Below are 14497 nucleotides of genomic sequence, written 5' to 3'. Positions count from 1 at the left end.
CCTTCTTCTGTTGACTAGTGACTATTAGATCGGCGAGGGCGATAAAACACTGAAGCAAGAATTTTTCCTTGAATTTTTTTCCCCCTTCCTGAGCTGCCTATACATATATCTGCAGAACTGGGGGATAAAATGGAAATGGAAATGAAGAACAGGGATAAAGAAAGAATAAGAACAAAAAAAAAAAATTCTCTTGTCAGGTTGGCCATCAGAAGGCTACGTCTAATTTGGCCTGTAATAGATGCTGTGAAAAACACGTTAGTCGTAAGCATCAGATCAAAAGGAGAAACGTACAGTAAAGAGATCAGAGTCGGGATAAAAGGATCGGTAGACGGCAGGTGAAAGGCAGAATATTATAAGGTGTGGTAAACCATCTAATAAATTAACTATAAAGGTGAGCGATGAAAAAGAAAGTCAGCTATTTTGAAACTAAAGAGGCATGACAGGCTGAACAAAGAGCCTGAGGGGATTCTTTTCCCCGTTTGATTTTTTAATACGTTTGACACTGCAAGTATTTTTTATTTTTTTTCCACTACAAATAACAGACGCGATAATGAAATCTTTTGTGTGCATAGAGCACCTGAATTATTCATAAGTTTATAAAGCAGCACAGAGAAGAAAAGTCTAGAAAGTGACCACATCGTTGACACCCAACACGGCTCGCTACACGATAGCGCGATCGCACAAGGCTGATGAAAAGCTCCTGCTGATGTTTCTGCCACCCCATGTGAGGAGCATTCAGCCCAGCGTTGAGGTCTCAGTGAAGGTCCGGTGCTGATGACCTTCAACCCAGCTGTGTAGCTTCAGTGCTTCACTTTCTTTCACACTGTGCCTAATGACCTGGGCATTTTATCTGGTCCTTTTACACGTAGAGACGAGTGGAGAACAGGGGGTACACTGCTGTGTGTAGACATAAAGATGCAACCGATACTGCCATCTGAGACGCAGATATTCTTCGCAAAGTCCTCAGATTGTGTCGAGGGTACAATGGCTGAGAGAGACCCAGCGGGTAGGAGGGACATGGCTACCAAGAGGGTCGTTGCATTAGAAATTCAAGCTGTGTTTCTGTGGATCATTAATTGATTCTCTATGTATTTGTTTTAACTAGGGATGCACGGATAGTGCTGGTGGTATCAGCATTATACTCTCGCTCATTTACTCATAATCAGAGTCATAAAAATGCTCGGGTACTGTACAAACCACTGAGCAATCTGTGCATATTTCATGGTTAATGAAATGGTTCAAAAAAACCTTCAGACCTGGCCTGAACAAACAATCGGAATTGAACTCTTCATAAATCTTTTTTAATCAAAACAAAGCAAACTATCTCTGTGAGAGAGCTGTGGTTTAGAAGAACTGCTCCGTCTGCCAGGTTCTAAATATCAGGTGGAGGGAAAATAGAGACGCTCTTTCCCATCCGTTCGTTTTTTTGTCATTAGCGCAGCAGCTTTTTCTCCTCCCGGAGGCCATAGAAGTGTTGCCCCGGTTGTCTCTTGGGGTAATTCTCTTCAACAAGGCCCTGTCCCAAGCTGACAGCCCAAATCGGAGGTAGAATTTATGTTGCGATACCTGACTGAAACAAAATCCACAACACAGCTCTCCGGCCGTGCCTTTATGAGACCGTTATTCACCCCGGACTCCTTTTTCCACTATGTTCTTTACAAAGGGAAGACAGAGAAGTATTGTGATTAAAGCAGGAACAGTTTTTCCTTTTGTGCTCAAAGGTTTTTTTTTTTAGGAAACTTGATTTGATGTTATCAGAGGGGAATTACAAAGGTACACCGGTTAGGAAAAGTGAGTCCTCTTACTGTCATGCGTTCCCCATAATATCATTAGATCTACTTACCTTGCTGTTTTGCTGTTATGGCAGCACTCTGGCACTGAATCTTTCCAGTATTTGAGGTGTCCATTTAATCCCCCAGGGCTCCATGGTGACATAATAAGATCCCACTAAGGAACCCTGTGCTTAAGCCTAGGTTGGCACCCCATTGACCAGGTGGTAGCCTGAGAGAGAGACGGAAATGGCTTGGAGAGGTTGACGGGGGGAGTGGTATATAAAACCAGATTCCCTTTCCCAGACAGACAGACAGACAGACAGACAGACGGCATTCTGGAAGCTTGCCAAGGTGACTGGAGTGTCCACCAGCCACCCGCAAGAATCCCTACATCTCTCAGCATCCAGCTCTGGCTCCACATCTTTGGCTGCCTGGGACTCACATGACATCTCAGGCCCTTGACATCCACCCTGGGGAAAATGAAGGAGAGAAAAGGAGGGCTAGAGAGAAAGTGAGCTAGCGCTAGCTCAAGCAGTAATGACGCCCACTCTACCCCTCTAATGGCACTATTTGAAATCACTTCAATTGCATGCTTTATTCTCCTCGGCCACAGGCCGGGATTGAATTTCCTGGCTGTATCACAATGTGCTGTGCTGGACAAGATTGAAAAGCGAGTGAGTGAGTGAGGGCGAGTGTATATACATTTACCCCCATGCCTGTGGCTTTAATGGCACCATATGTTAGTGAGAAGAAGTGACAGGCAGAAGTGGGGTCTGAACCAGAGCCAATTTCCTTCTATAGGCACGCTTCAGTCAAATCTCCATCAGAATTTCTCCTGTCTGCTGCTGCACCGGACAAAGCCAGAGACAGGGTTACGTTCACCAGCCGCACAGTAAAATACACCATGCACGTTTAACACTCACTTTTTCAAACGCACGACTATCCAGATCAGTCTCAGACACTTAGACATTTTCGACATACCCTTGTCTGGGGTATGCAGCTTTGTTATTCTTACCGTTCTGCTTTGTGTGCAAGTGTTTTTCCCACCATACCAGAACTCGATCAAAAACACACCATGACATGGAGAACAATAAGGAAACATGCCTAAAGTCATGTCAAGTGCTTGAATAGACATGATCTGTATACAATTATCCACAAAAAAATACCAGATATTCTTAAGCAACTGAACAGAAAGCAGTATAAACACAAAGCTGAGAAACACAGCGCAAGAGAGAGAGAGTGAGAGGAAAGAGAAAGAAAGGTAAAGAGAAAAGAAAAAAATGAACAAGAAGAATTCAAATTGAAAGACATTCTCGAGTAAATCCCACGTGTCTGTAGCCAGCTGACTCTTTTGTGAGAGCAGATGTTTGGGCCGGGTGCCGAGGCTGGGTGCAGGCAAGCCCACAGGAACTGTGTTGGCACTTGCCTCAGCCGTTCATTGTCTCAACCTGTGCGTATTGTGTGTCCCCCCCTCTCCACCTCCACCTCCACCCACCACCCTGTTCTTTTCCTTCAACAGGTGATAACTACCCGGTGCAGTTCATTCCTTCCACAATGGCAGCTGCCGCCGCGTCAGGACTCAATCCTCTTCAGCTCCAGGTATGTACAGTCACAAAAGAATGTAGTGGCGCCGAGCCAAGCCCTGAGCACTTAGCGAGTGGAGAACCAGCTGTATGCTAAGTAACGAGTGTGCACTAAATTACTTGCACACCGGTCCAGCCCTATCAACTTAACACCTTCCATCTGCACTTCACTGCCTTTTTTACAGGTTTCCAGACCCATAGTTTTCCCACAGGAAATGGGAGTTAGGATGATCAGAAGTTTCTTCAAGAAAGTGAACGGTTCAGGTTGAGGGATCTTCCTAGGCTGGAATTGTTTAAGATATAAGCATGACGGTAGCAGCGCTAGCAAGAACAGATTAAATAAAACGCTTGGGGTTTACTTGTGATTACTTTGCTTTTATAGATAGATGTCATGTTTCTAATGGATTTAGGATTAGTCTTAGATTATGTGGAGTGTTTGCTGTACAAGTTCAAGCCCAAATTCCCTCCATGCTTCTCTATGAACGCTAGTCGGATGCTACAGACATGTCTTATTTACTAATATTTACTTCTTTCTACTCACGATGTGATCGTTATCGCCGTTTGTATCGTTTATATTGACGCTTGAACGTGACTTTATTGTTTCTCAGACTGATAAATACACTTGAAAATGCTGAGAAGAGCGAAAGTGGGATTCGGAGGCTTGCTAGCTTAAAGGAAATGGTCTCAGCTGCAGTTCTTCAGAACCAGGATTAAAACCAAGGAAGCACTTGAACTATAGACTAAAAGTTTTTAAAACCGAAGTAAACAAGCACGAAAGAGTGCGAGAAAGGAGAAAGAGCTAACAAGCTTGTCGAAGAATTACACTTTTTTTTTTTTTTTTTTTTTGCCAGACAGTTGTTGTTTTGTCAACAACCACAGTAAAGCTGTTGATAGCAATTAGACATTAAGCTTTCTGATAGCTGGGATTGTTGCTAAACAAAGCTGAGAATGGCAGAGGGAGGAGGGAAAGACAGAGCGAGCAGAGAACATACCTTTTCTTCTCGCTGCTGCTGCTGCAGGAGGAGCACTACTCGTCCTTCGCAGCTTATCGCTCTCAGCTTTAATGAGGCTTGGCAAGTTGGAACAATGCGAGCAGCTGGGCCTTCACTATCACGCTTCTGTACCAAGAACAATCAAGTGCACGAAAGGTGTGGGATGAGTCTATTCATGTTGAAGTGTGTGTGTGTCTGTATGTACTGCCTGTTCCAGACATTTGAAAGATCATGAAAAAGAAAGTGTGTGTGTGTATGTGTGTGTGTGTGTGTGTGTGTGTGTGTCTGTGAATGCTTGTTTTGCACTGGAGCAGGCAGCAATGCCATGGCGGAGGCCTGAGCCCTGCGTTCTCTCTATTTATAGCATTGTGATGGGTCAGCTCAAGGCTGGGACGGTCGTATATCTACATACCCAAAGCCTTCCACTCGTTCCTTCATTCAGATAATGGATTTAACCCTGGGAAATGAGCTGAACCTGAGCCACACAAGTCAAAGATCTGACTGATCTTTATTCTGCATAGTTAACAAAACAGAGCGAGAGAGAGAGAGAGAGAGATGTACGATAATTGGCGTAGACATAACCTTAGCATCCTGCTATTTTACTAAAAAAAACTAAAAGGTTAATCGTTCCAAACACATACTGTAAATCAAGCACTACAATGCAAGCTGTCAATGTTCATTCTGAAGAAATCACACGATGCTAACCCAATGTTCATACTGTAAAAGCTGAGAGTAATAATAATGTCTTATTATTTTAATATATGTTTAGACAATTTTACATTTGCGGTTCGCTTCTGTGGTAAAACGAGAGCGACGAGCAACAAGGAGGCTTGATACAGCAGTAAACAGTAAACGCTCTGAAGTCGATTATTTCCCTGTAACGGCATTCAGAGGTTAGATTAGTTAGTAGAACTGAAGGCTTAATATTAATTTGTTGTACTAAGTCTCCACAGTGGCTTCAGTCTGTGAGAAAAAGCAAAAAAAAAGCACCTCCTAGTCGCCTATAGTCGCTCATCCGACACACGCTTTTCTACCGATAGTGGGATTACTGCGGCCGTGATAATATCAGTTACCGAGCTGGCGACAGAGATGATTTAATTCATGCTTGTTGTGGTGACAACATTGTTATCCCTCCTCTCAATGCCTCTCAATTCTCTGAGCTGAATTTAGCTACAGAAACGCCTGTGAGGAAAGCACAGAACTCTGTTGGCTTTATCCAGTATATGTCACACGTCAAGCGAGGACAAAAGAGGCAGACAAAACAGTCTTTTGTAAGAGAGAAGAACAAGAGACAGATGCACTTAAAGGATGTAATTTGGTGGGGTGAGGAAAGGAAGTGTGACTTGTCCAACAGTCAACGGCCGCCAGCTCGCGGTTATAGGCTAGGGAATGAGAAAAACTTATTTAAAAAAATTATACATATGTATAATAAAAGTAATAATCTAATCAAGATCTGACATAAAAGGGTGTTTTATTCTTTCTGTTTAAATCTGTCAAATTTGAGCTTCCCTGCACCAGGCTGGTGTTAATGAGGTGCGAGTCTGTGGGTGTGTGTGTGTATGTGTGTGTGTGTGCGTACGTGTGTGTGATTGTCAGTAATCGTGGTATCCGTGTGCATTCAGTCGTCATGCATCACTGATCCATTTGAAGCATGCGACCTCACCTGCAGGAACCCCACTTCCTGTGCCAGGGGATCCGCCCACCCGTCACGCTATTGGTTCACTGCGCCTGTCTAATCAGAATATCCCTGATCCTCTATCTGGCAAGGTATCATTTTGCACAATTTGCTAGATTTCGATTTAACCTGAAAAAAACACCAATTAGAAAGGAATTAATTCCAGCAACCATGTGTGTGTGTGTGTGTGTGTGTGTGTGTGTGTGTGTGTGTGTGGAACTTTGCTACAGTTGTACTCTCTGTTCAGTGGCAGATTTCTTTATATATAGCGTGTGACACAGAGCCACGGTTTTCTGTGTGAAATAGATATGATGCTAAAAATCCACTGGCACACGGCACGTGGTCCGGATTTTATTCGCATCCCCGATCACAACTTTAGTTCCTATTTGAAGTTAGTTCCCTTTTACTGTTAGACATGCAGAAGTGGAAAGAAAATGAATTGCGGTTCATCGAATCCGCTCGTATACGCCCTCATTAAACACATATAGAGACGTTACGAAAGGTAATGAAGCTGCAAAGCATGTAGCAGAGATTGTTGGTACTTTTTGTGCCTAGTGTATGTAGCAAATACGGTTTTAGAAGATAAGCAGTATTTATAATAGGGACTAAAACTTGTAGTGGTCAATACACACTTACAAGTGACAAGCTACAAGAAAACGAGTGTAAATGCAGGGCTCATAGTTTCAGCGTGTCATAACAGACGTTACCATCTCGTCCTGTCTTTTCTCAGCAAGATCTAACAAAGGCTTCTGGTTTGGAAATGAAAGCGGCCGGGAGGCCTCGGTGTAATTGGCTTGTCAATGCACTTCCCTCCACTGGTCAAGCAGACACACACACACAAACACACAAGCGACTGTCAGTGCGTGCCCCTAGACAGCGAGTAATTTCACTCAATGCTTGTGACAGATTGCTCCTCTGCAAGTCACCGGAGAAAAACAGCTGGAGCCGTGCCTCCAGCCCGGATGCCTCTCTTCATTAAGGCCCACTCAGGTCTCGGGTTGAGCCGCGTTCCGGCTTTCAAACAATGCCTCCGTCCCGACGTGTCTGTTATCTTATTAACGCTGACACAGCTTACCGCTGCCTGGATATCGTGCTCGGCTTGTAGAGCGGCGTAAAAGAAATGATCCTAATTCTACAAAAGCATTCTATTTTATTTTTTCTCTCTTTTGGATTGGCATTTAATTTGCTGGGCCACAACATCACCTTTCTTCAATTGCATGAGGTGAAAAAACAATTTCCTTAAAGCCATTCTCTGGCTGATATCTGCCTTGTTTTGTCTAGTTTACTCCCCGGGTTCCAAACAAATCCAAAGGGAACTCTTTTTTCTTTGTTTGTTTCTTTTTTCCGTAAGTAGCCTGTGTTTTATCATTAAAAGCAGACTTCTGGGTTTAAGCAGCCTTAAAGTAAGCATTACTGATTAAAACAGAACATCTGTGTACTCCCTGTAGCGTATTAAAGAGGGAACAAGTGAGTCTGCTGACATCCTTCTCTCTACTACTTCTTTATATCATGCAGTCATCAAACATGTAGAAGTTGATGTACAACCACTCACTCACTCACTCTCATTCATTTTCTACCGCTTATCCGAACTACCTCGGGTCACGGGGAGCCTGTGCCTATCTCAGGCGTCATCGGGCATCAAGGCAGGATACACCCTGACGGAGTGCCAACCCATCGCAGGGCACACACACACACTCTCATTCACTAACGCACTCACACACTACGGACAATTTTCCAGAGATGCCAATCAACCTACCATGCATGTCTTTGGACCGGGGGAGGAAACTGGAGTACCCGGAGGAAACCCCCGAGGCACGGGGAGAACATGCAAACTGCACACACACAAGGTGGAGGTGGGAATCGAACCCCCAGTAAAAGTCTAAACACTACCCATTTCACCAGGAGCTGATAAGTTACGATTGTTCCCGGTAGATCTGATTCATATGACGTATTCTGCGTTCAGCATCGTATTAGTGAGAAATCTAGTGTAGAAGTAGTGGAGACAGGAGATTCTGGAGAAAATCGGACTCGGAGGTGCAGAATCCAGTGCAGTTGTACGAAGGAAGAAACTCGGCTCACTAGTTAGCGATGTAGCAGATGACGAGCGAGATGTCATCGATGGTGGAAATTTAAGAAAGGTCTACAGATGAGAAGATCAAAGACCCAGACAGACTAAAGGATGAAGCCCCACTGCATCACTCTCTTTAGGTAGAGTGTTGAATCACACTGAACACTATCAGCAGGTAGTCGAACTGCATTATGGGTGATTTTTTTGGAAGCTTTGACCAAAATGTTGTGAAAGAATTTAGTTACAAACAAATCTTGGATGTTGTTCAGGGTCAATTTTTATTTTAACATGTTCCACAGGAAGTGGCGGAAAAGAGGAAACCGTGTGTTATCTTTTGTTTAGATGTTGATGACTCCATGTTCCGGATGCGGGGAGAGAGAGCCGAGGCCAGCTGCCATGGCCAGCGAGTGAAGCACTGTTGACTTTGAGTTCTAGAAATGAGCGTGAACAGCTGTTGAGGTTATTGAGGAGGAGAAGAGATGTGTGTGTTCCACTCTAGAGAGATAGCCAGAAGCAGAGAGGCACTGGGAGGCCGGCACAGAGGCTGTAATGGGATGGAAAGATGGGCATCTGGATAGATGGGCTTGTTGAAAAGAGGGACAGATGGACAGACATGCGGGTAAACAGAGGGAATGGGAGAGATAGGGAGGAGAAAGAACGGAGTAAAGTGAGGAAAAGAAAATAAACATAAATAAGGAAATAACTTATGGGTGTTTGAGCGCTATCTGACAGTTTGGCCATTGTCGCCCAGCAGGGCAGAGATTAGGAGCATAGGGGGATGTAAGAGAGGGGAAAAGGGTGGAGGGGTGAGGAAGCAGGAGCAGGAGGGGAGATGTGGGAGCAGGTTGGTTGCCAGCAGATAAAACAGATGTTGGGCCATACTGGAAAGCACTGGCGCAGTGCACCAGAGCACGGCCGCCTCTCCTCATGACATCTGGGCCAGCCTGAGTCTCCCTCCCCCTCATCCCCTGGGCACCAAGCCTCAACAAGCCTTGTGGCAAACGAGAGCGGCGTTCCTGCCGGTCTACCCCTGGCACCGCCATGCATCGGCAACTTATGCCATAACCTTCACTACTGTTCACTAACACAGAAGAGAATATGAGATTTAGCAGAGTTGATTTATTTTCTATGATTTTATCTATCATTGCCCTCACTCTAATACGTTATTGTTTCCATAGTAACAGCTCATTCGCATATTGTAGATTCGTACTGCTGTACGTCGAGCATTTTCGGAAGGAGTCTCCGGTGTTAGCACTTTTTCTCAAGTGTTCTTGGTCTTGTTTTTAAAAATAAAAATACTGAGTCTGAGAGTTACATCTAACTATAAATGAATCAACTGGGCATTGATTAATAAATAAAAAATTGTAATGCATGATTGCTATTGTTTAAGAAGAGTAAAAGACTTAAGATGTCTTTTCACCATTTGCTAATCAAGAACTGCATCACTGATAATTATCTTACAACAGCAAAGCCCTGATGTGTTTTATTCCTCAGATAGACAATCCTGGGCAAACCTAACGGAGTGTTATTTTCAAACATGACATGATTTGCTAAATCTAATAAATCTCAGAACATCTGTCACAGAGCTCGAAGAAGCAAGCAGTTTGAGTCTGCTGTTTCTGTTGCCCTCGGTGCACGAGTAAATGGAGTAAATCCACTTCCTAATAACTGCATAAGCTTTGCTTTTTTGCGGACTTGAAGTTTCTAAGACTATCTTCGGCTTTGCGATCGCATGATGTAGACTGATTTCTGCTTGCCTCTGTGTTGACAAAGCTTTACATTAAAGTGCAGCCCTTTGAGGTTTCAACGTAAAAGCGTTTTTTTTTTTTTTTGGTGCAACAGAAGTGCGTTGATGTGTCGAACAGAGTCGAATGAGACTGGGGAGGTGGTAGGTGGAGTTGGGTGTAATCTATGGATAATGTTGTGGCAAGCAATGTGAGTGCAGCTGCTCGTTTAACCCCTTTGCTCTCTAGAGGGGTTGCTTTTAATTACCAGAGGCTAACAGGCTGACCTTGGGCCAGCCCTTGGCCATTTGCATTCCATAGGCTTAAGGAAAGAGGTGTGCATGAATGTGTGTGTGTGTTGCTGGAGGTGGTAACAACTGCAGCAGGTGAGATGAGTGAATTGAAAAGCTCCATTTCCCACGTCCTGCTCTCTGTCTAAGTAAGCTGTAGAGCAGAGAATCATTTAATGCTCAAGTGGACAAAGGTATTACCAGAGTTGCTGGTGTGGATCGGGATATTTCTCTACAGGCCTTAGTGAAACTCAGCATCCTGTTTCCCTCAAGCTATCAAAATCAGCACATGCTGTAATAGCTCTCTGCTGTACTGCGGGACTGTATGCGTGGAATGACTCAGCATTATTGCATGACCATTTAAGTTTGGCAAGCCTTTTGTCTATGATGTATAAATATGACAGGATCTGCAAGAGAAGCCAGAGGGCTGTATAAATCAAATGTTGGAGCTCCTGATAAGGAATGAGCTTGAACCTTCCTTCTTTGTGCACAGGTACCAGGTAGTGTTCTAATTATGGTAATGCGATGTGCTTTCATCAGTGTTAAGATCATTACAAATTTGTCTGAACAACTTGGTTAAACTCTGCTTAAACACTTGGGTGGAATCTATACCCGTGATCAATTCTGGGCGATCCTTGCAGGTTTAGGTTTATACCTCAGAACTGCCCAGAGTTCACTATGTTTGGTTCACTATGTGTGGAAACTGGGTGTGTTCCAGGGAGTTGATTTCTGGCTTACCTGAAGTTCATTCATTCATTCATTCGTTTTCTACCGCTTATCCGAACTACCTCGGGTCACGGGGAGCCTGTGACAAGCATCTCAGGCGTCATCGGGCATCAAGGCAGGATACACCCTGGACGGAGTGCCAACCCATCACAGGGCACACACACACACTCTCATTCACTCACACAATCACACACTACAGACAATTTTCCAGAGATGCCAGTCAACCTACCATGCATGTCTTTGGACAGGGGGAGGAAACCGGAGTACCCGGAGGAAACCCCCGAGGCACGGGGAGAACATGCAAACTCCACACACACAAGGCGGAGGTGGGAATCGAACCCCCAACGCTGGAGGTGTGAGGCGAACGTGCTAACCACTAAGACACCGTGCCCCCTTACCTGAAGTTTAAAGTTGTAATCCAGGTTATATATTTTAGGTTTTATATATTCCTTTGTAGGAAGAAGTGTAAGTATAAAATTGCATCAATTTAATCTCACACTTATATCTAAAATCCCAAACCCTTAAGTCCTGAATTGCGCAGGATGTTACCACAACTCCTTATTCCAGTACTATCAGTCAGGGGCACTGTTCATACCAAACAAATTCTTCCTCAAGGCTTCTTTGGTTCTAAAGGTTCTTGCTTCCTAAGGAGCTCTATTTTAGGAGCTATATAGGAGCTTTGTGTTTTTTTTTTATTATTAGTGCTACTGTTATTCATCACCTCCTATTTATTAAATGCTACATACTGGTCAGGGGGGAAGGATAATGGACATGAAGCAGGAATACACACCGGATGGGACACTGGTTCGTTTCAGGGCAAGGGCGTTTACTTACCCAAGTCTGTGACTTATGTTCATGTCCAGGACTACATCCCTTCCTTCTATAGAATTACAAAGCTTAATGTGGGACTTTTCATCCATAATTTGTGAGACTCACATTACAATAGCATTAGAAGCATTCTAAACTCATATCACATTTCCTTGTAGCTGAATTCAAATACGACTCATTGCTTTTGTTGCCCTGATAGTTGGTAGAATAACCGAGCAAATGGGATTTGTAGAGTGATATTTTAGGAGGTGGTAAAATTGATCTTTTTTGGTGTGGGTGTGTTGTGCATCAGAGGCAGGAGGCCAATCTTGGCTGCCTGCTGCCCATTTCTCGTCTGACCATTGACTTTCAGCATGACCCTCATTACCATTGGCCCCTTCTGCCCCATGCCCCAGAACTACTACTGCCCTTCATCCAAAACTGGATGTGCCCTGGCATGTCTCAGCAGTGCCTCACCTTTACTGTCTCGAAATCTTTAATATTATGAATCTCAACCTATCTATTTCATCTGAAGCAGAAATCCATGTACAGATTTTTTTTAGTAAATTCTTCCCATTCGATCAGGATCTGGTCTGCGAAAAAGCGAGTGGCGTGGATGAAGATGGGAAGCATCTACATCCACACTTCTGGCAACAGACTGATGCCTTCCTTTCATGCATTCATCCAAGGTATAGATTAGGCACATGAAAACAGTAACCCCGGGCAGATCAGAATTCGTGCAGAACATTGATTGTGTTTGTGACTTGGCAACACACCATGGCTGTTCTATTTATATAGCTCAATGAGGCTGTACTATCAAAGACTGAACCTAATCAGCCTGGCATTTCCTGTGCCCATGTTCTGTCACTTGCTCTAGCTTTCGTGTAGAAGAATGACCCCTTTTGTGTACCGCTAGTGTGCAAGTGTTTAACTTCAGGCAGCAGCGAGCATTTTTGGGTTTATATCTTCTGATACACAGTGGACACAAAGAGTTTTGTCCAGGCCTGGGTTTTTCTGTCTGACTCGACGAGGTGGGGCACAAGCCACTAATGCTCATGCCACTTTTTTCCAATTCAGACAAATGGAGTCCTTATGCAGCTTGCTGACAAGAGGAAACGAGTACAGAGAGAGCAGACGTGCCTACTTATATGTGCTCTATTTTTCCATGTTAAGTGGCTGAATGACACAAAGAACAGCAGAACCCTTTAGATGCTGGTGAAAACTAAAAGAAACTTGGTAATACGTGTCTCGCTCTACCTTGTTCTTGAATGGTTTATGCTCAACAGTGGAACATTTTAAGTGTCAGGTCATAGATGCCATGGGCTTTTTAGTCTGACCCCTGCTACTTACTTGTGGAGACAAAAGCCAATTTAAATACCTGCTCGCTAGTCAATACTAGCCTCTGGGCTAACAGAAGTGCATCCAGGATTTTCTCTCAATGGAGCATGGAACAAAGCCAAATTATACACAGCCTTTTGTAAATAGTGCAAGATACAGTATGCATGAACCCTTTTGTCCATACTGTCTTGCTAGACAAGAATTTAATTTAATTCATTTGAACATCTACATTGCTGCTTGTTTTCTCTTCTTTCATATTTCTTATGTTCATACTGAATGAAAAATTAATCAAATTAAAATCACACTCGGTGTGATATGGCGTACGATCGGTCTAGATGAAATATAAACTGCTCAAATGCACATTCCCACCACAGTACCCCAAAAAACATTCTGAGCTTTAACAGTCCATCGCCAGTCTGTTTCATTTGTTCCTAAACTGACACATTGCTCATGCCAGTCTGGGAGTCTGAGCCAAGGAAAATAATAAGAGTGGTAAGAATTAGCTTTGTCTGGGTTCCTGATTTAATGAAAACCTTTGATATTATTTGTCATGGAAACTCAACTGCAGTGAATTTGAGTAATGCTATATGGGCGATTGCATGTTCGATAAAATGGTGGTTCTGGTTTCTAAATTTTGATGGCTGCAAAGTGTTTGGGGGGAACAGGGTTTTGAATGGTGGCTGGATTGAGACATTAACGCCTTGTGGGTTTTTCTTCCTTCCCTACAGCAACTGTACGCAGCCCAGCTGGCCAGTATGCAGCTCTCTCCAGGAGCAAAGATGGCACCACTGCCCCAGCCACCTAATTCTGCAGGGCCACTATCACCTGGACCCAAGAGTGAGAAGAGGTCCTCCAGCCCACTGGGCCAAGTCAAGGTACAAACCTCTTGAGTGGTACTATCTCTGTCTACTTCTCCAAATCAGCTGTGCATGAGGTATATGGAGAGGCATTAAGGCAAGAAGGCATTAAGGCATTAAATACAACCACTTGAATACTCGAGACCACACTCAGGATTGTGGGCACACAACAAAGAAGAGCTAATTACAGTTCTCCAGTCCTATGAAAGTCCGGTTTTGTATATCAGAGAGGCGTTACACCTCCTTCGCTGTCCGTAACAACACTTTTGGGGCTACTGAGGAATCTGAAACAGGAAATAACATGTATGGTTGAACCGATCACTTTACTCGGCATGCAGTGCTGGTTTTGGATAGCTTCTCTACACGATACAGAATGCGACTCAAAGGTTCAGCTTAAGCGAACTCCAGACCACTGTTTTCAAGATGACAAGATCGTACTCCATCAAGCAGTCTGTTAAAATGACCTAAAGGACAGGTCAGATTCTGAACCATGAAATGTAAATAACTTTCTTTTTTATCTTCTTTGTAGACTGTGAGTTTTCACCAGTGCACTAGTCTATAAAGAAAGCAGAAATACTAACAAAAACTTAAATGACTGTCTCTTGTCTGGCTCTGAAAGTGTAAAGAGGACCACATTTAAGTGTGGCCTGGAGTGGTGCTTGACC

The 14497-nt window shown here is 43.8% G+C and overlaps 1 protein-coding gene across 12 annotated transcripts in view; it reads left to right on the top strand.

Moving 5' to 3' along the window:
- sox6 (SRY-box transcription factor 6) overlaps positions 1 to 14497 on the top strand; it is a 176035-nt gene that overhangs the window by 131791 nt on the left and 29747 nt on the right. For all 12 annotated transcript variants that reach the window (XM_060866913.1, XM_060866986.1, XM_060866668.1 and 9 more), the window contains 2 exons: positions 3292 to 3371; positions 13704 to 13850. In XM_060866913.1, the coding sequence (XP_060722896.1) occupies positions 3292 to 3371; positions 13704 to 13850 (227 nt within the window). The remainder of the gene's footprint in view (positions 1 to 3291; positions 3372 to 13703; positions 13851 to 14497) is intronic.

This window comes from Tachysurus vachellii, chromosome 1, assembly GCF_030014155.1.
Source record: "Tachysurus vachellii isolate PV-2020 chromosome 1, HZAU_Pvac_v1, whole genome shotgun sequence".
NCBI classification, from domain to species: Eukaryota; Metazoa; Chordata; class Actinopteri; order Siluriformes; family Bagridae; genus Tachysurus; species Tachysurus vachellii.
Note: the sequence above shows the minus strand (reverse complement) of the source record. Positions and strands in the feature narration are given on the sequence as shown.